We start from the raw sequence: 20,891 nt of genomic DNA on the forward strand, positions 1-20,891 counted from the left end.
ATCTGCATAGACCTTGCAACTGTGCAATCAGTAGTGCAGAAAACACACATTTCGTTAGATAAGTGCTTCTACTGTCCACACAGTAAATTATTATCATCACTGTAATGCATTCAGATAGACAAAAGTGTAATTAAAATTCTTGGTGTTTTAAGTTAGGTAATTTTTAAAACAGGTGGTAATACTCAGTAGAGTCCTTCATTATTATCTTCCCTCAGAGCTGAAGTAGGTGCTGTTCCATGGGAAGGTTCGGCATCTGTGATGGGATCATGGAATAAATGTAGGTTTCTCTTAGACAAAGTGATATAGAAATCATAAATATAGATTTATATAATTAAATATCTAAATATAGATTTAATTTTCTGGGGCAAGTTGAGTAGCTGAACGGAGCATTTAATTTATTGTCCTTCAATTGATTACACTTCTTCAGAGGAGAGTTTTCTCATTTCTGTCATAAAACAAAGCAATTCAAATTTTAGGGTGACTAAAAAGCTTTTTGGACATTGTTAATTATGGGATATTGTTAATATTTTTATAAACTATTTTTTTTAAAGAATTTTCAAATTTTGAAATATTTTGAGATCAAATAATAGTGCTGATTTTAAAATGCCAAATAATTGAAGTACTATAGAAAAATTATTTGAGCAAGCTGTTGCCCTTTCCAATGTCAATTTTTCCTTTGAAAATTCCCATATCATCCATTTTCAGCTCTATGTTCACAGAAGTTTCTTTTCTTGGCTTCAGCTGAATCCCAAGTAATTTTGTCTTTGTAACCAAGGTGAAAGGGACATCCCAATTTAGCATTTCTTCTAAAGGAAATGCCACATAGGTTCCCTGACTTACTTAAAAAAAATTAAAATTCAGACATAAAATTGATTAAATTGTTGACAGATGCAAAGATCAATTACAGCAGGGTAGAATTCCTAGATTTCATTCTTAGAATATCTGAGTATGGAAATCAGAAAAATTAGCAATCAAGTCAGAAGAGTTGCTAGACCTCAAATGAAGAGAAGAATTTCCATTACTTCTTTGAAATAACACTAAAGAATTGAAGTTTGTAAGAGGAGCTGCTCTGCTTGAAGGGACTTTCTGTCTCCACTGGTCTTTTGGAAGGAGAATATGAGCATATACTCAGAAAAGGCAGATTTTTGCAGGAAACTGGTTCCACAGTGTTCAAAAGAAAGCAGAGCCCCATTTGCTCTCTCCATTATTCACCTTTGCTGTGGTTATTCAGCCTCTCACAAACTCCTATTTGAAAGGAAAGTCAAGAAGTCCTTTCAGGCAAGAAAGTTCTGTAGAACCAGTGTCAACTTCCTCAGTCTCCTTCCTGATATATTTTTTAAATGAGACATATTTCTGACCACTTTCTCAGTGTATCTCCCCTTAAATTAATTTAATCTGTTCAATGCATTCTTTTGTAATTTCTAAGCAAGGATTACTTGTGAATGCTGCACCATCAGTTTCATGTCTTTGGTATAATCAATCTTTACTAATAGAAATAAAAGTATGGATTTATGTTTGTAATTTGGGTGCTGGAATTAGATGATCTTTCATCAAATTGTTTGGACTTTCAGGAGGTGAGTGCTCTCAAAAGTAAAAATATTTTATGCATGCTAGAGGAGTTTAATTGCCTTAAGATCAGTCTTAACTGTAAAAGTTCCTCCTTCTTTTGCCATTAGGAACCACGTATTTCCTAGGATCTTATCCTGTCTAATGCCAGTGTGTTAAAAAAAAACTTAAATTGAGTTATGATCATCTGTCAATTTTTATGACCCTGTACAGTAATGAGAAATTCTCCATAATACCCCTTGTCAGACAAATCAACGGTGAGTCATTAGCTCCAACTTAACATATAAGGGCATCTGAGGTGACAAGATATGGGGGAAAGGGACAAAAGAGCCACAAGAATCCCGGAGAACAGCAAAATCCAGTGGAAATAAAAACTTTTGTCCTAGAGTATATGGTTTGCAGTTTTTAATTCCAAAGGGCAGATGGAATTCACCTGGGTACAGGGTGAATCTAAAAGCATGGCTTTTGTGCTGCACAGTATGTCTATTAAAAAGTTAGCTAAATTTTATCAAAACCTTTCAAGAGTTAGTTAGATTTGCTTTAATCCTAGTTTTTGTTTGCCCTGGTTTTAATCCTGTTAATTAGACCTTGCATATTTCCAAGTAACTCACTTCCAGATTATTACATTTGCTGCCAAAATTGCATTGTTCATTAAATTGTCTGTAATATTCATTCTTCTTAGCATTTTTAATATAAATAAAATTCTTGCCAGATATTTTTGGATGAGGGAAAATACCAGTATTTTGTATGTCTGTGCTCTTCACAATGTTTTTACAGGAATTTGTTTGCAGACTCTAACTGGACTAAACTGCTTTATACCTCCCTCAAATAGATTATGGAAATGCAGGGATTAATACAGAGGTGCTTACATAGTAAAAAGCTGGGTCTTGTGAGAGGTGGAAAGTTGTAGACGTTTGGAATGGTCATACTTTGGAGTTTGCATTCTTCAAACCACTGCTAATCACTAAATTACATATGCTTAACACTATGTTTCCAGTCCAGCAGGTGTTTTATTTATATTATCAAAATAACTTCAATTCCCCAACTCATAAAACCATATCTTTTAAAATTTATTCCATTCCTACCTGTAGTATATTCTTCATTTGTTTTACTTTGTATGGCTGGACTGATAATTAAGTGAAGTCTAACAAAATCACAGAAAATAAATTACTCCAGTAGCAGAAGTCTGGTTGTATTAAATCATTATATAAGCAAATTAATAATGATACAGAATCTTATCATTACTTTGAATATGACATTTGCTGATACATGTATAATGCATTTCTTCTTTACATACCACAGAATGCTTATAAAGAAGAAGTAGATTATCATAATCAAAACATGATAAATCTCGCACTAATATCTGCTACTTTCATTGAAAGGCACCCTGAAGCACCTTGCAGACTGTTATATATAGGAAAAGAAATTAGGAATAGAAAATTACACTGAGATTTCATCAATATCTCCTGGTAATAATTACAGGATTTGATCAGATTCATTCATCTCCCATTTGGCTATTAATAGGAATATGACACTCTCTGAATTCAACCTTTATTCTCTTGAGGGGATTTTCTTTGGTGAGGAAAAACTTCAGAGACTTTCCCCACCCTCTTAATGTGCAAAGTCTTTAAATACCATCAGAAGCATTATCACTTGCAGGAATTGAGTGTCTGAGCTGTGATTATTTTTAAGTGTGTTGTACAAAGTCAAGCATAATAATTAGTCTTTGGTTTAAACTTTTTTGATTTTGTCAGCACTGATAGTGTGTCCAGAGGAACTGCAAGTACGTTAGAAAAGCATAACAGAGCCATTCAGTCTCTGAGTCTACTTGTCCTATTGGCACATGTGCGGGCCAAAAATCATCATTATCCCATTTTTGTTAAGAGTGAAAGAACTACCCAGGTTCTGCTGGTGAAAAGGCTACTCACCTCTCTCAACTCTTAGTTCAGCACTCCCAGCCCTCAATAGTTTCAGTGCAGGGGAAAATGCATTTGCTACAACGATGACACAAGTAAGTGATTACCAGAAAATAAGGCTATTTCTGAAAAGAACTCTTAACATTTAGCTTTTATTGTCATGGCAACAGCTTTAAAGTGACCATATCACTAAGCACATAAATAAGATATTAAAATGAGTAAAAAATGATCAGTAAAGAGGGAGAAAACGGTTACTACTCCTTTTTATTTCCTTCAAAGAAGGTGAAAGCTATTGGTGACAGGAAAAGTGCCACCCTTTAACATCCTTATTTGGACCTGAAATATTAGCTGGTTTTGTGAGAGGAAAGAAAGAAAGAGAAATGCCAATAGTTTTCTTTTTACTGCTCTTTGAAGAATTCTTTATTTTAAATAGATATGTCCATCTTTAAATTGCTCTTTGAAAGAGTAAAAATTTGCAGTGAAAGCCAGTCTCAGAGGAAAACCTCAGAAAGAGTAAAGTGATGACCTACATTTATCCTCTATTAGAAGGGAGTGAGTCCCATGGATGCAGTCTTTAGCAGTGATGAAGATTAGGTCTACATACCTGTCTTTGCTAGTCACTTTTTTCTTTCTTAAATGGAAAGTCCTTTAATCTTTCCTTTCTTATGCTGCTTGTCTCCAAATTGATGAAAAGGATGTCTTTGCAAAGGGCATGGCAATCTGGGGATGAAAAGCAATATGCTACAGGCCAGCACAATGTGCAGGAGCAGCCTGCCAGGGTTCCTCCTCTCCATTTTCTTCCCTTTCTAACAATGTCCTGTAGCAACCTCACCAACAGAGCACCTGGTGTAGCTGTGTCCAGCCAGAGAGGGCTAATGATCTCAGCAACACAAAGGGTCACATAACACAAAGGCTCAAGGCAAGTTCTCTGATGGGGAAGAACACACAGATTAAGTAAAAAAGTCACTGCTATTTGATAAACTCTAGTAATTAAATCTCTAATTGCTCTCTTCATCACAGAGAACAGGCACTAGTTCCAATGAACTGTTGTTCGAAAACGTGATGGTTATTTTCTTAATTAGCTTAGTTTTGCTTCTTTTTAAAAGAGTGTTTTGCCTTCCATCTCTTCAGATGGACCAAATAAGGATGATGACTGGAGATGCTACAGGAAAACACTACTGTCCTACTGGAAGACTCTGAACATTACCACAGATCATGCAGATCCCTGCTGTGCTGCCCAGTTATTAGCAATATAATGAGTCAGATCTTGGAGTCATCCAAGTTAGAGATGAAAAAGGCTTTCATTTTCCTGAAATCATTGCAAGTTCTTGGTTATAGTCATACTGTGTGGTTCAGTTAACTTTTCCAGATACTGAATTCATCCTTCATCCTAGGGTACGTTTGAACAAAGGAATTGATTTTTTAGATCAAAAAGTTCCTTACTTTAGATACTCAATTACACGGCAGGATAGAGAAGAAAAGAAAAGGGGGGGGAGGCGGGGGTGGAACAGAGAGAAATACTTGGATTTATTCTGTTTCCTTTTTATTTCTTTTGTGCCAAAAGTATGGTCTTAACACTATATATAGGGCATTTTTTCCTTTGTGGATAATTTAGCCTTTTATGTGTTTATATCAAAAAACAAATAAAACACAAACAAAACAGAAAATACAAACCAACAAAAAAATCTACAGCCAAAAAAAAACCCACAGAGAAAACCAGCCGAGAGATAAAATACCTCATTAAATATTGCGTATTTCATTTTCTATTTGGAAGAAAGAACACTCAATGCCAATTGGTTTCAGCTGTTGAAATAATAAAGGAAAAATGTTGTAACTGGGCACAGTGATTTAGTCCAAGCATGAAGAAAGCACTAGGTTATTTGCTGCAGTTGAAATGAGGGGCTCTAAGACACGACTATAAATTGAATTTTAGTGGTCTTGCTAACTAAAATGGGGTTTGAGCTGCATGCAATTTTTGCATACCTATTCTTTTGGTGCTTAAATCAAGAAAAATAATTTCATATGTTTCACAGTTGCTTTCTTTTTGTCTCTCTGTAATTCAGGAGGAAAGACTCTGGGATGTTGTCATACAAAGAGCACCTACCAGTCAGCCAGGTGGTGGTTGGAGACCTCGACCGGCCTGGGTCTGAAGCCAAGGTGTCCGTGGGTCCCGTGCGCTGCCAAGGAGATCGTAAGTCCTCTGGTCTTCTTCCGCTTACTCCTGGGTAGAAATCCAGTTGGAAAGGGGTAACTTTGGAGGCACCCTGTGGGAACTTATGGCGGTCTGCTCAAAAGGCCTTTTGCTATGAAATCATGATGTGATTTGAGAAATTTTGACTATGACAATACACATATAATGGCTTATATTTTCATTTAAAATATCAATATTCATCTTTATTTTATGGTAAATGTGGCAACTTGGATTATTCAACTAAATTTATATAGATGAGCAGTAATACAGATTGCATAATAACATCTCTCAACATCTGTGCTGCTGTTGGGTGCTCTTGTCAGTGTCATTATCATTACTATGCTTACAGGATATAAATGGTAGCATGATGGCAAAACTTATCACTGTAATCTCTGGCTATAGGTGCATAAAGTTTGACAAGATTGTTATCAAATGTTAAGTGTATCAGGACTAGATGTTTCCACATAAAGCGTTGGGAGATTTTTGGAGTAGTCTCTGGTTTCCAGGCTGAGTGATGCTAGGAGGCGTACATCCTCCAATTTGATCATCTAGTGATAGAGTAAATCAGTGTTGTGTCAATTTCCACCTCACACACACTCAAAATTGGAATGCAGTGAGGAAAACTGTAGTCTTGCTTCAGTCTGTTTTATATTTCAGGAGGTGAAATCCACTACCAAAGGCATAGCAACTGTTTAAGGTCCTTCTAAATCACACTTCAAAAATTTAAACTCTGTGCAATTGACACACATGTTTTATTTGTCCACTGTGTTTTAAGGCAGTTGTCTTACAATAGGTGCAGTAAGGAAAGGTTGTCTGATTTAGTTTAAAACAACTAATATTTGTGTGATCTATAAATAGTATAAAACCCATCCACAGTAAAGAGTACTATAACTCAGCCTATAAGACTGAGGTGATGCAGAAATATTCACATCATATATTTATTGCTTTTTATTTATGGTGTTTGACCAGTCACAGGTCAGTCTGTGTTTGTTTGTGTCTCAGCTATGTTTGATAAATTTTTTTGTAATAGGCTCTTACAACTGATGACAAAAAATAACGAATAGCATTTTTCTTGCACCTATATTATTCATATCCTGAATCTGAGTGCTTCTAGAAATATCAGTCTCTAAAATGTGAGCCATTTCTAAGTATTAGTATAAATGAAACCTCATCTGAGCAGGCAGTAGCCTTTATTAGAATGTGACTGAGTGACACAGCCTTTTGGGAAAGTGAGCAGGTGTATTCCTACCATCCTGATTAATTTAATTTTCTCTACATACTTTACAGATATGATTCGTAGTTTTTAAAAAACTTTGCCTATGAATAAATTTGATTTTACTTCCATGACCATCTATTATTGTCAAAAATCTGGTATAATTTTTCTCACAGGAGATAATATAGAGCCTAGTCCTTTACAGTTAGTAAAAGCTCCTGTTTTATATTCCCAGTGCATTTACTAAGCATTCCCCTTTGTATTCTTTCTTGAACATATACAACATCTGCTGTTTCACCTTGTGGAAAACAAGGTTTCTGTTCCAGGGAAAATGCCAAAATTTTAAACTGTGCTTTTGTTCCAAATTAGAGGAAAGATCCAAAGTACTACATTTCTGGGAAAGTATTAAGAGCAACAACAACAACAAGAGCAACAAACTACAAAGCAATTCATTCTCTTTTTTTTTTTTTTGGTGTATTGCATGCATCAAAACCAGCATTATTAGTACTAAAGATGTTGAGTGTCATCACAGGACTGTTCATGTGTTCAGTTAAATTCAGTTGCATGTGTAAATGAAATTCAGTTATAGTTATAAAGACTGGCTAAGAAATACAGATTTTTGTTTTGCTTGCAAGTAAGGTGGAAAAAGTAGGAGTGCCTAACCAGTCAAATAAAAACTTACCTATTTAGAAGAATTTCTCATTGTGGTTGCAGCCAATACTGTGACAACTTATCTCATCTTGTCCATGCCATGTGTTGTATCAACCCATAGTCTAGTGATATTTTGCAGCACATGAAGTCATGTTTTCCCATCAGAACTACAGTATAATTTGCCACACACTTCATAGCTACCTCTGTGTAATATCTAGTGACAGTGGTATGTCACCTAGGCCAACTCACATCTGCACATGAGTACAGGAGTAAGAGTACCACAGAACTGATGGCCTTTGCAGTCCTTAAAGAGACAGCTGAAAGCTTACTATCTGAGGGCAAAGAGGATTAAAGAAAGCAAAGACATTTGTTATTTCATGCAGTTCACTTCATCCCATGCTCATCAAATTCTGAAGGATCCATTAATCAGCAGAGACCATGACAATTAACTGTTCCTACACTATTGACTGACCAGAGTAAATCTGAAAATCATCCATCTCGGAGCAATTTGTTTTGACACAAACCAAGGAAGATTGCAGAATCATAACTGTTTTCCTGTTGCAAAAATAACTATTCTTCTCTCAAAAATACAGGTTTTATTTTGGTCCCACAAATGACAATTTCATTTTTCTTTTTGCCTGATTTATTACCTGTTCTCAAATAGTGGCTATTGTTGGAGATAAAGATCAGAAAACTGGTTTATTCATGATTACACATCTTTGTGTTCCAGAAGTATTTTTCTTATTTAACTGCACCTCAGAAAACTCTACTTGCATTCTGAAAAGTATTCAGCAAAAAGGGCCTTTATTACCCCTCTAAAGATCTGGTTAAGCTGCCTTGTTCTACCAGAATGATGAAGACTCATCTAGTCACTTCACCAAAAATCCCATAAATCTGGTCTGGGGCCTGGTTTGCGCCTTGGATTTAATATCCAGGATGTCTCTTTGCTATTTTAATGTTGAGGAATGCTTTCTAAATATCTAAAGATTTTTCTAAGTGGTGATCTACCAGGAAAGCAAACTTATCCAATTTCATGGAGAACAGATGCACAAATAGGCGATGAATTTGGTGGGGGTTTTTGACACTGTATTGCAATGATTCAAAGATCAAGCAAGGGTTTTCAGCAAGTGTCAGCTCTACGCAGACTTAAAGCAAAGCTGTCCTTCCTGACCACTGCAGTACGAGCGTTGTACTTACAGAATGACAGAGGCAGTTTATCAGCACATTCTCAATATCCTCTTAGCCGAACTGGAATTAAAAGTGTAAACAAAGATTTTTGTTTCTACTGTCCTTAGATTCCACAGTAATACTGGATAAGGGAACTACTCTTGTCTTCTCTGAAGTGAAGGTGTTCTGTGCAGGATACAGAAAAATGGGCACCATAGAACCACAAATTAATAATTTTTATTCTTCAGCTAACTTTGAGACACTGATTAATTCCTTTACAGACCTATTACAGTTTTTCTAATACTTGTGTAATAGGACCTGGGCTCCTCAGCTGCCCTGAATTTAGCCTTGGCCAACCAGTAATAGAAAGACTTTGTCCATCTCTTTATGCTATTTCACTGTAATGCAAAGGGGCACCTTGAGCCTTCTCCCTTTAGAGAAGAATGCAAGTATGTTGAGGGTTTTTTCTGTCTAAGCTCAGCCTGAGGTGGTAGATCAAAGCTTCAAAAGCAGATCTGGTAATTTCTTTTGAAACCAAACCGAATAACTTACCTTGCTATGGTGGGGCTATTGCTACAGAGATTTCATCAAAAATCATATTGAATCAAAATTACATTTCTGGCTTCTGGCACCTTCTGAAGAAATTTTTTCATTCCTCTTAGGAAAATAACGGTTTTCACAAAGCTTCTATATTTGCCACCTGCTAAGAGTATCCTTTTCCCAAGGACTTCCAAGGATTTTGATTCGAGTTTGCTCTTTATAAGCCCAGAGGGGAATAGACTGACTATTCTGCTCTAGATTTGCTTTTCTCCTTGAGTCTATTTTCCTTTTGTCCCATTTCCTCTATAGAAAAGACAGAATTTAAGGGGGAGATGTTTTTTACACAGCTCAGATTTATGTTTTTTCCATCTTCTCTGCTGTACAGGTTTTATCCTCCCAGTAAGACTTTGATTTCTGAGCCATGAATCATTTTCTTGTATATTACTTCTATTATCTGTAATCTTCAAAATGTGGAGGAGGAAGCAGCTGCATTCATTGACTGTGGTTCTTTCTAAGCTAAGTTCTCATGAAGACCAGTATCAGCAGTGTGCTTGGAGAATCTGCAGTGACAGACAAAAAATGTCCCCTTGACAGATAAGAGAAGTTCAGGAAAAAATCAAAACCCAGTTCTTCCATCAGTGCATTGATTTTGTTTGTGCACGTGTGCATATGACTGTGCATGTGTGTTCTCAGGGGAAATACACCTTGAGTTCTTTTTTTCAATGGTTTTGATCATGGCTCATCATTACTCCTTTCATGACTGATACTTTGTTTCTTTCATTCCTGAATATCACTTCTGGCTTTACTCCTTTTAGAATGTTCCAGCAGAGTTGGCTTATTTATTCAGACAGTGGAATGGCCATGTACATTTTTTGTGACTCTGGGTTTCTATTAAAACCACTCTGCATTTATCTAAACCAGACAGCCACTGTCAGGGTCAGTGCTTAGAGGCTGGTATCCTTGGTAAGGTGTGGGTTTGTATTCCTTAAGTACTTCTTATGCATCACATGTGCAGTTTGGTGACTCAGAACTGTCACTTTTAATGAAAATAAATTAACTGCTTCATGTGCATGCTAAATCCATTTTCATTACATTGCAAATTGAGGACTCTTTCAACATCTTGAACTTGTTTTTCAAGGGTACCACCTGAGTTTCAGAGAAAAAAATAGCATAGCCTTACAGTGCAGTTTCCAGTTACACATGAAACCTATGACCAAGGTCAATTCTCTAGTAGGATGTGCAGTGTGTTGACTCAGAGAGATCTGCAGTGTTGTTACTGTTTCATACATAGGTAAGGTAAACTGGAGAGTATCCCAGAAAGAAAACAACCAAACAAAAACAACCTATTGTTGAAAGATCCAACTGGAATTGAGTCCTCTACTGGAAGTAGAAACAATTTACTCCTACTTTGTCTTAGACAACATTCCAGTTATATAGTGATTTGTCTTACAGGTTAATGGAAGTGAAAACATGGTATCAAATGAGAATTAACATCAGCGATGTCCCCTACCAAAAAAAACAAAACCTAGCCAGAGTGCTTTCAGGAAAATACAAAAAGGTTTTTTTGAAACTCCTGAAGCAATGATTCTGCCAGAGGCTTGTGTGATGGGATGACATATCTGAAATTTAGACAATTCCCTTTTGAGGTGTTAATTACTTCTCTGCCACGATGGTTAGAAAACTAATCAAAAGCTCTAGATTTTTCTACATTCCTTTTTTTTGTTTGTTTGCTTATATTGCTGGATATATCTAGCAATCCTTTTTTATATTATTTTTATTTTATAACTTTTTCTGTTATTACTAATTTCTTATGATTTCCAAATGAATTGCGATATGTTCAGTAAGGAAAATACAGATCAAAACTTGATCCATCTAAGAGTTTAAATTTTTTTCACCGGTACCTATAGGTTCCTTCAGTACACACAAAAATTTGTCTGCTGGATTTCCACATCTATTACCCCAGCATTTCTTTATGTGCTGCACTAGATGGTAAACTGTGCAGTTCAAGTGGAATACAGATTCATTCAAAATACATCAAGACATTGTGCTCACTGCTTATCACAGTCATTCCAGGGCTACCAGCAAAACAGAAGAAAAGCATCCTTTCAATAAAAGCAGCCTGCCAACCAAGAAGTACTATTTCAGACTCATTTGATTTTTTCAGTGAAAACAACAGTCTTTGGTTTGGATTTAGGTAGGGATCTACGCTTTAGTTAATCAAACTGCTGTGGTTATCCTTCATATGCAATTGCTTTCCTCAGAGGCCCAAGAGAAAAAAAATTACCCACTAGGTTATTTTTCTACAACTTTCTAAGTAAAAAAATCCATTCTTTTGAGGTTGTTTAATATCTGATTTAAATAATTTCATTTCTCATTCTTAGGACTTTCACTTTCCCTTCACCTTTAACCCTGTCTTATAATGCATAGTTAAATTTATTGTGAAGTTTAACTAGATTTTATTTTCATCTTCATGCAGAAATATTTTCTCTAGGAAGCAGTGCTTAAATGCCCTCCTGTGGAGTCTTAATACTTCTAAGAGAAATATTTCTCACCTCCCAGGAAAACTTAGACTGTGGCCAGTTATCTCATACAAACATAGGCTATTTCTGGCCATGTAAATAAAACTTTGCCTGTCTTGAAAATAGGAGCTAGAAAATCTCCATTGTTCACATGAATTTAGAGCATTTCTCTGTCATGCTGAAATATGCAGGAAAATTAAAGGTGAACATGGGATAAAGTATATCCTTCTCTTATGTGTGTTCTCATATCCTTCCTGAGCTGCAAAGTGCTCCAAGTGCTGGCATTCTGGCTGGTAGTTTTGTCATCCTTTTCAATTTGCAACCAATTCTCAAAAGCACTGTAATTATACTCAAAAGGGATTCTCTGATGTTGTACACCAAAAACCTTTGAATTTAATTTAGAAGTTCCTGTTATGTACATTTTCAGCAAGATAACCTCTACCTTAGATGACCCATGGGGGACAGTACCAAAATGAGAAGACCTAATGTCTCCAAAATCGCAAATCAGCCTGGAATTGTCTTTGGATTTAGGGGATGGGGAGTGGTAGGCAGTGTGAACAGCGTTTGAACATGTATGGTTAGTATTATTCAAGTTCCAAAAATATTTTCTTTCTTTGTGATAATACTTAAACCTAACTAATCATTCTAGACACCTTTCTCCTACTCCTTTGCGTTTGTACAACAGGAGACATTTTGGCCTACAAATTTGGGACAAATTAGCCTCCACAGGACTGTAAGATTCTGCAAGTGCTCTTTCTACATACCACCCTGAATGTAAGGCTTCTTTTTCTATATCATCTCCAAACCCACAGGGAATTGGTGACATTAATGATTTATAAGCTCTCAATGTTTCTGCAGTACATGACCTTTACTGAGGTTTATTACATGGCCATAAAATTCTCTTTCAGTTCAAACTTTGAATACATGTGTATCCATGGAATAAAGGCTTGTAAAATGACATAGTTTTAACACAGAAAGATATTGACTCATAGGTTATATATAAATATTCTCTATTGTATCCCACTCTCTGTCAGATTTTGTTCTGTTTGCTTTCTGAAAGCAAACCTTACCCTTGAGAGCTAGTCATCTTACAGAGCAGGAAAAAGTACAGATCACACAGAGTTTAACCATTTTCCTATTGGACATGTCTTTTTATGCCAGACTGAAGCAACAGGATGCCTGCAAATAGTGCAAGAGAAAAAAGTCACAGTAGAATCAAAAATTTAATTTTGTCACATTGGGAAAAACAATGTCCCATACAGTTTGTGCCACATGAACATTAGTAACCCAAGGTAAAAAATAAAAAGGTGGACCTGATCCTGTTAGAATACACCGAGGAGAGGTCGTTTTAACCACAAGCAATGGCTCTTGATGCAGTTTGAAACCTTTTTTTTAATCCTTTTCCAGCTTTGCAAAGATCCAGTAGAGCCTGGGTGCTTTGTTCAAAAGAGTGAGATTTATGACACTTTTGCCTAGTACCTGGTAGTGTATGACAGTATTATAGATTACACCGTCATTCAGAGTGTATTTTCATTATGAATGCAACTTACGTTGCTGGAGACTTTTCCTTAAGGTCATGAAGGCAGTATGCTCTGAGGATCTGTTTTGATGGGAAATGCATTTCAGCCTGTTCATCTTTCCTGTTTACCTTCCTTTAGTTACTTTTTCTGTGCATGCTCTACTGCCTTTGAAAGTCACACCTGTTTCACACACGTGAATGTAGGTACAAAGAGTAACACAATTCCCCAGTTTACATCTCCACCCTTTCCAGATTCATCACAAAATGTAAATCAGACAGCAAACTTTTAAGATAGGAACAGACCTGCCTATTATTGATTAACTTTAATTCTCATATGCATTCCATTCTACCTAAATGTATATGTTGGTATAAACTACAGAGGACAGTTCATTCAAATATCAATGAACTAATTAATTTTGCTCTTTTTGCATATTTGCTGAAGTAATGAAAACATATGGCAATCTATGCCCATGTTCAATTCTCCAACTGATCATAAAAACAAAAAAAAAGGTGAAATTCCATAGGGGAGTTATGAGCTTTATGTTTCAGTGATGCAGAATTCAAATGCAATTAAGAGCTAATCTTATTCAAATTCTCCTCATCATTATGATTATATTGCAGTTAATTTTATCTTCTTTAATGCAAAAAAGAAGTATCTGAAGCATTTCATGTAAAGTATTGTCTCTAGATTCCTAGGGAATTTAAGCAAGCATCATTAGTCTGATAGATGACATACAGTAGCAGTTCATATTAAACTCAAATCCTCTTGAAGTTATGTTTTAATTATAATTTCAAACATTTTACCATCTATGTGATTGTAATGCATTTTACTATCTTACCCAAGCAAAGTAAGAAAAGCAATTGTGCAGGATACAAAATCTAAGAATGAAATTATGAGAGATTTCCCACAGTGTATAGAAAAGTGAGAAGGAGATGCCAGTAAAGCCATAAGGAATTAGGAGAACCTGTGACTAAACTGGGGATTGAGAAGTTGCTGGAATCCTGTCTATTACATGTACAAATTTGCAGCCACCTTTAAATTTCACCCTATAAGCCTGAGTTATCTTAGAAATGAGGTATAATAGGGAGGGAATTATCTATATTTGTTTTTTTAGGCTGAACTCTTTCTCAATTTGATACTTTTGGCCTGTGCATTCCTGCAGTACTGACTGACATTTAAAGAGCAGAAAGAAAAGAGAAAGGCAGAAAATGATTGAAGGCAAGGTAGAGTGAGGTCAGTGTCGTTCATCACTATGTGTAAGTTATGCAAATTGAGTCTCATTTAGATGTAGATAAGTGATTGGCAGTAGGATGGAGAATAGCCAGTTATAACCTCATGGCACCCAATATCTGACACACAACATAAAGTGTCTCAGTAATGCTTAAAATGTTCAATCACCAAGATGGAAAAACTAAGAAGTTGGAGACCTTTGGCACTTGTTAAACTTGCACCACTGATCTCTGTGCTGGGGAGCCACACTAACTCTAATTGTGTCTAAATACAAGCATTTACAATAGTTGAACCTTTTCTATTCAATGAGAGAATAAAAAGGATGGTCATGGATGTATTTCACAATCACAGCTGCTATTCATAATGATTTCTTATCCCACAGTCTATTCTCCCCAACCTTTGACTGTAGGACTGAATTTTGACAGCTTCAGTTCAAAACCTTCCCATAATCAAGTCCTATTATATAGGTATATATATTATTATACACATGCTTTCCTGAATTTTTGAAGGAATGTTACCTGATCCTTCTCTCTCTCAGTGAAGCAGGTCATTCTAGATTTTCAGGTAGAACTATGATGCAGTTCCCAAAGGAACTACCTATTAACACAGAGTTGCAAAGCTGTGCATTTTTGGGAAGTGATTAGAAGTCTGAACTGTTAAAAGGGAATATAGCAATAGTTTGAGAGAAGTGGAATATATATATTAAAAATTAACCTCCTATTCCTTTTCTCTGATCTATTTTTTAACTTTTTTTCTGACCTTTGTCTTCTATGGAAAAACTTGCAAATGTGGGAGAGAAAGGGCTAGAAAACTGTAAGAGAGCTATGAAGTATTGCCTACTTACTCCCTTTTCCAGTGATAATGCTATGGATAACTTCCACTGTTAAATTTCTGAGTTTGAATATGTTGGATTCCAAATTAATGCGGCAACCTGTGAAGTGCCATAAATTAGGTATTTACAGAGCAGGTTTCAGAGGAAAGTTTTTGATTCCACTTCATTCTTCCTCTTTTCTGTGCTTAAAACTTATCTTTTGTGAGGTGCTATCTTGGTTCTTCAAGGGAAACGAAGAAGAAACTTGAAAATGCTGATAATTTTAGTCAAAGCTTTAATTTTGAATCAGCTCAGATAGAATTAAAAGGAGATGAGGGGGAAATCCTGTACCTTACAAACTAGTACCTTTTTTGTCATTAAAGCAATACAGAGCAGTTCTATCCATTTCCTGTTAGGATCTTACAGTAATCTGTACTTCAAAGGTATTAGCTAAGCTTGCAGAATCATAAAGCTTTCAACTTTACAATATTAAGCAGCAAATTCTAACATTTTTGTATGCCTATATTTCAAGTCTCATTTGTGAAGAATCAGCTCCACATCTGATTTGCTCTAATTCAGAGGAGCAATATTTTTCATGAACAACATTCAAAGAAGCAGTTATGGAAAGAGAGCCAATAGTGATTTATGGTTTCAAAAGTTTCTTTTCAGCCTGTTCTTTAGCTAATCAATTTCCAGCATGCCCACTGTATCTATATTTTGTTATTTACCCTTGGTTTCATGAACTCCTGCTGATGGAAAACTTTTGCCTTATCACTCCAAACAGTTTTGCTTTTGAAAACTGAGGAAGTAATTCAGTATAAATCAATTATTACACACAGAACATAGTTCATGTATCTTCCAGTGTTCAAGTAACTTCCATTATCATTTATTTTAGATTAGCTATGGTAAGGTTAAATTTAAAAGAGTTTGTTGTTATGAACTGTTGTTGTGTCTTTGTATTTTAGATTCAGGCAGAAGTAAATTTGATCCACAGTTGGCAGGATATCTTCCAGGAAAGTTAAGATGCTCCAAAAAAGGCAGTGGAAAAGGGATTTTTCCAAGAAATACTTTAATTTCCCATTCCAAAAGAAGAGCAAATTCTCAGAAATTCTTGCTGTGTAAACTCAGAAAATATAACAGAACACATTGGTTATCAAGTTCTCATCAATGTAAGGACATCAGTGTAACCTTGACTTTCAACATTTTACAAAAGAGCCTTTTTCATCACTGTTTAACTATATTTTATAAATGAAGTTTTGAATCAAATGGCTGTTTAAAATGTCGAAATTGAAGTAAAATTTTCAAACCAACGTGCTCAGTGTACTTACATTTCATTAACAGTTTTAAGAAACTTTCTGTTTCCTTCAAAACTCTCAAAAGCTTCAGTGTTTTCCAATAATGGCAAGGTCTTGCTAGAAAACTAAACTAAATTTAATATTTCCTTCATGGGAAGGACACTCCTTCTTTCCTTTCTTTAAATGCAAAGTAACTCCTTATGCTGAGATAGAGATTTTGGAGCTTTCACTTCTGTGAAATAAAAGAAAACATTCCTGCAGTATCCTCAGTCCTGCTTAAATCGTAATGTGATTAACTGATATTTTACCCCTCCTTATTCTGAAGTTTGTCTCTCTATATCACCATGCAGAGAGAGGTTTTCCCTATTCTCTGTGAACACTGTATTTCAGGTGGCTAATCTGATTGTTCTCCAAAATATCATTAGGCAATTTTGGGATCCCATTAGGATAGCCAGTCATTAAATAAAAGTGTTATTATCATACAGTGCATTGCAGCTATCCCAGCCTCAGAAAATATGTAGTAGTCTAGGGCAAGATACAAGCAAATAAAATTAAGATGCTTAAAGCAATAGGCAATTTCTTGAGAAAATGGCAAACTAGCATCTGAAGCTGTGAATTCAAGATGTGTGTCATTATCAGTTCAATAACAACTTCCCACGGCAACACGAAAGAAAAAGTGTTTTGTTGATTTTTTGCTTAAATCCATGAGCTGTTGTAACCCCTAAATGACAAAAATGTGTAGACTTTCATTATTGTATTTCTTTATCTTTTTAGCCCTTAATTGATAAATTTATTTCACATTGTATTGAAAATATTTTCTGAAACAAGTGATGTCTTAAGAGGCTTCCTAAAAACAGAGACTAGACAGGAGTAAGGGAATAAAGGTAGGTATTTATTTGAAAGGCCTTTAAAGGTACCCCTGGGGAGCCAGAGGCTCTTGCCAAGATGGACCCCAAGATGTACGACAGGTCACGAGTTCTTCACACTTTTATAGGTTTGGTTCATTTGCATATCAGGGTTAATTCTCCAATTAAAGCTTCAGTTAATGATGTAATTTCCCCTCCACTTTCCCCCCTTAGAGGCTCTTTGGTTTATACTTTTGGGCCTAGGACGGTCTGGGTGTCCTTGAAGAGCAGGCCCAGAGAGGCTTTGTTATGTCTGCCTAGCACGAGAGAGCAGAAGTTACCAGGCTACAAGAAACTTCAGAGTTACACACTAAGCAGTGCAGGATTTGAAAAATATAAAAGCTAAAACCTAAGGCATCACAAGGATCGGGGATAAGCAAACCTACTCCCCTCAGACTCTCCCCACACTTCACATACTTCAGTCCTTGCATGCTTGTTAAATATATGATACCTTGTGACCCAGGAGAAGGCCAGAGACCACAGGCTGAGTGTTTTCTTGAGTAAAGATCTGTAAGTCAGGCGTTCCCGTCTCCTGGGTTTTATGGGACAATCCTGCTAATATGATGATGTAATAATTGATGCAGTAGCTCAACCAACACCTGGAAGGTGTCTTTCCACATGTGGCAGCTCTCTTTGACTGCTACTAAGCACATAGACAAGCAGCTGAGGGACCAGTATGATTTTTTTGTGTCTGCCTAGCAATCACAAATCTATAGTGTCCTGAGGAAGGGAATATAAATGGCAAAAAAAATTGCCTCAGTTCCTTCCTGATCTTCAGTGGCATAGAAGCTAGTGGACATCATAACAAGCCAGAGACCCAAGGATATATATATCAGGAGCTGCATTTCCCACCTCCATCAATTCTCCTGGAATCACTTCCAGAAACTTGTTAAAATCCTGGAAATCACTTGGTAATTACTAGCCCAAGCTAGCAATCTCACATCCAGAAATACATGAGCAAAACCCAAACTGTGGGATATGCCCAGCCCCTGCCCTGGAGGGAGGCTTGCTGAGATAAGGAGATTGCATAACCTCCCAGCAGAATCCCCTTGGAAAAGGCACCATTCTGCGATCATGGCGAGAGAGGACACAGAACCGTGATCCTCTGGGAGACCCTATGTAGATCCTTTGTAACCCATTGGCTTTTACCCTCTCACACCCACCTTTGTATCCCTACAAGATCTAGCCCTTTTCCCCTTTGAGTTCGGAGAGCTCGTCCCTAGCCTCCCCCTCGCAGGGGTGGGGACTAATAAAGCTGCCCCATGCGGAACTGCCAAACGAGCCTCCAGTCTCTCTTCTCCTGGTCCAGCCTGGGGTTTGCCTCGCAGGACAAGAGCTGAAATCACTCCTGCTGAATCACTAAAGATCCGACAGCCTGCTGAGACAGGCACCCCCTGTGAAGGCACCCCAGCGGCCGAGGGACCGCCGCAGACCTCTGGGGGACTGTCCCTTGTGGGACATTCTCTCTAGAGCTGCCACGGCTTCCTGGGTCTGAGCCACAGACCCCAACCCGGCTGCTTTACCAAACCAAGATCCTAAACCAATAGATAATTGCATGTATGCTTAGTGATTTAACAGGACAAAACAAGATAGTGTTCTGCCTCCGAAAAATGCATTTGATGTTGAAAGAAAATGTAACGTGAGACTATCAAACTCGATTTATATCAGCTTTATTCTATGCAGTACCATGCGTGAAAATAAGGAAAATACTAAATGATTTTCCACACAATTTCTTTTCCTTTGTGATTTCAGTATGTAAGAACCAAAATTATTCTTGAATAATATTCAAATGTTTCTAAAGTGCAAATTTTATTTTTCTGGGCTCCAGGGATTCTGAATTTGGCAGACTGTATTAAATATGCATCATAGGAAGAGTTATTAGACTTGACCTTTTCCTTGAGAACTTTAGAGAAGTGGTGGGTTGTGCTGTAGATTTCTCTCTCCACCTTGTTACTCGTCCCCTCTTTCCTAGTTGTACTCACACCCTTGAAGAGACTTAGGCAAGTAAACATCATCACTTATCACAAAAAGCAAGCCAGGGGCACTCCACATCGCCTCCCTCTTATTTACACATGAAGAGTCAGTAGTTCATAGCAACTGAGCTATGATCAAGGAAATTAAATTCATTAGTAAAACGAGAAACATTCCAGACCTGCATAGCACAGCTTGAAGTATTCAGCTGAGGAACTAATTAAAGACAGATAGCTGAGAGGGTAATGAATAAACACACATTGTGTGGGTAGAAATAGCTAGCACAAATATGTGTATTCCCTGTTATATTTGATGGGAAAGTAAATTATCACATATACTGAAGCAAATTGAACAGTAACAGCTCTCCTGCAGCTTTTAAGTGCAAACCATCCTTAAAGGTGGGACAGCAGGCAGCAGGATCAGCAAATGGAGCCCCTACAATGGTACTTTTGCAGCTCCCCAGCCTGCCACCACAAGGGGCTGTGCTGCCTGCAGCTCTCACACAGTAAAAGCAGATCAATGCTTGCCTAGTCCATCCTGCATTCCCTGAACAGGAGCAGAGACCTGCTTGACCCTGTGAACAAGAGGCCTTGAATAACCTTTTCTTTCTGTACCCCCTTCCCTCACCCTCCACTTCTGTGCCTCCAGCCAAGTGATCCTTCTGTGGGCACTCACCAGTGCAGCACTCCTGGTATTCCACATACTGGAGCCAGGGAGTGCCTGGACAGGGTAACCAATGAGGAGATAGGAAATATCTGCCCATTAACATCATGTAGCACTGCAGCCATTTAACTTCACCATTTGAAGAGCATCAGATTGTTTCTGAAAGGAGCAGATGCAAATGGCAGGGCTGACAGTAGCTGTTAAAAGGTTTAATGCTGTCTTTTTGTAATATATTTGTAGACTACGATATGCTGCACACCAGCCATTTCCAGAGGCTGCTTTTTGCACAGCAGTCTGTAAATGAGCAGAGAAAACACTTTTCATGACATAAAGGAAGCCAGAAGACATAAGAGCTTTGAAAACACAGATAGAGAAGAGCTCCTAGGGGATCTCAAATAGCCATTTACTAGATAAAAAACAATATTAAACTCAAGTTAAGTTTGCCAATGCTTATCACCAAACTGAAAGTTGAAGGCACAGTTTTGAATGCATCAGTGTGATAATAAATCCTACCATCCTAGCCATTGGGGATACAGATTGCTAAACATTTCTGTGACATCCAGTCTCCTATCAGGAGATGGTGCGGCTCATATAGGAAATAGAGCTTGCATATCCTTGATTTTCACAGATGAGGTCAGAGAGAAGGAGGGTGAGTTATAAATTTAGCCTACCTAAGTCTGTATTTCTGTACTCACAGGTATTTGTACTTTGAAGTTTCCTTGGAGTGTTAAGG

General features: G+C 37.0%; 1 protein-coding gene across 1 annotated transcript in view; it reads left to right on the forward strand.

The window, feature by feature from the left end:
• CNTNAP2 (contactin associated protein 2) overlaps nucleotides 1–20,891 on the forward strand; it is a 1,037,874-nt gene that overhangs the window by 863,717 nt on the left and 153,266 nt on the right. The window contains exon 15 of the mRNA XM_032104142.1: nucleotides 5,546–5,673. Within this exon, the coding sequence (XP_031960033.1) occupies nucleotides 5,546–5,673 (128 nt within the window). The remainder of the gene's footprint in view (nucleotides 1–5,545; nucleotides 5,674–20,891) is intronic.

Source organism: Corvus moneduloides, chromosome 1, assembly GCF_009650955.1.
Source record: "Corvus moneduloides isolate bCorMon1 chromosome 1, bCorMon1.pri, whole genome shotgun sequence".
Lineage (NCBI taxonomy): Eukaryota > Metazoa > Chordata > Aves > Passeriformes > Corvidae > Corvus > Corvus moneduloides.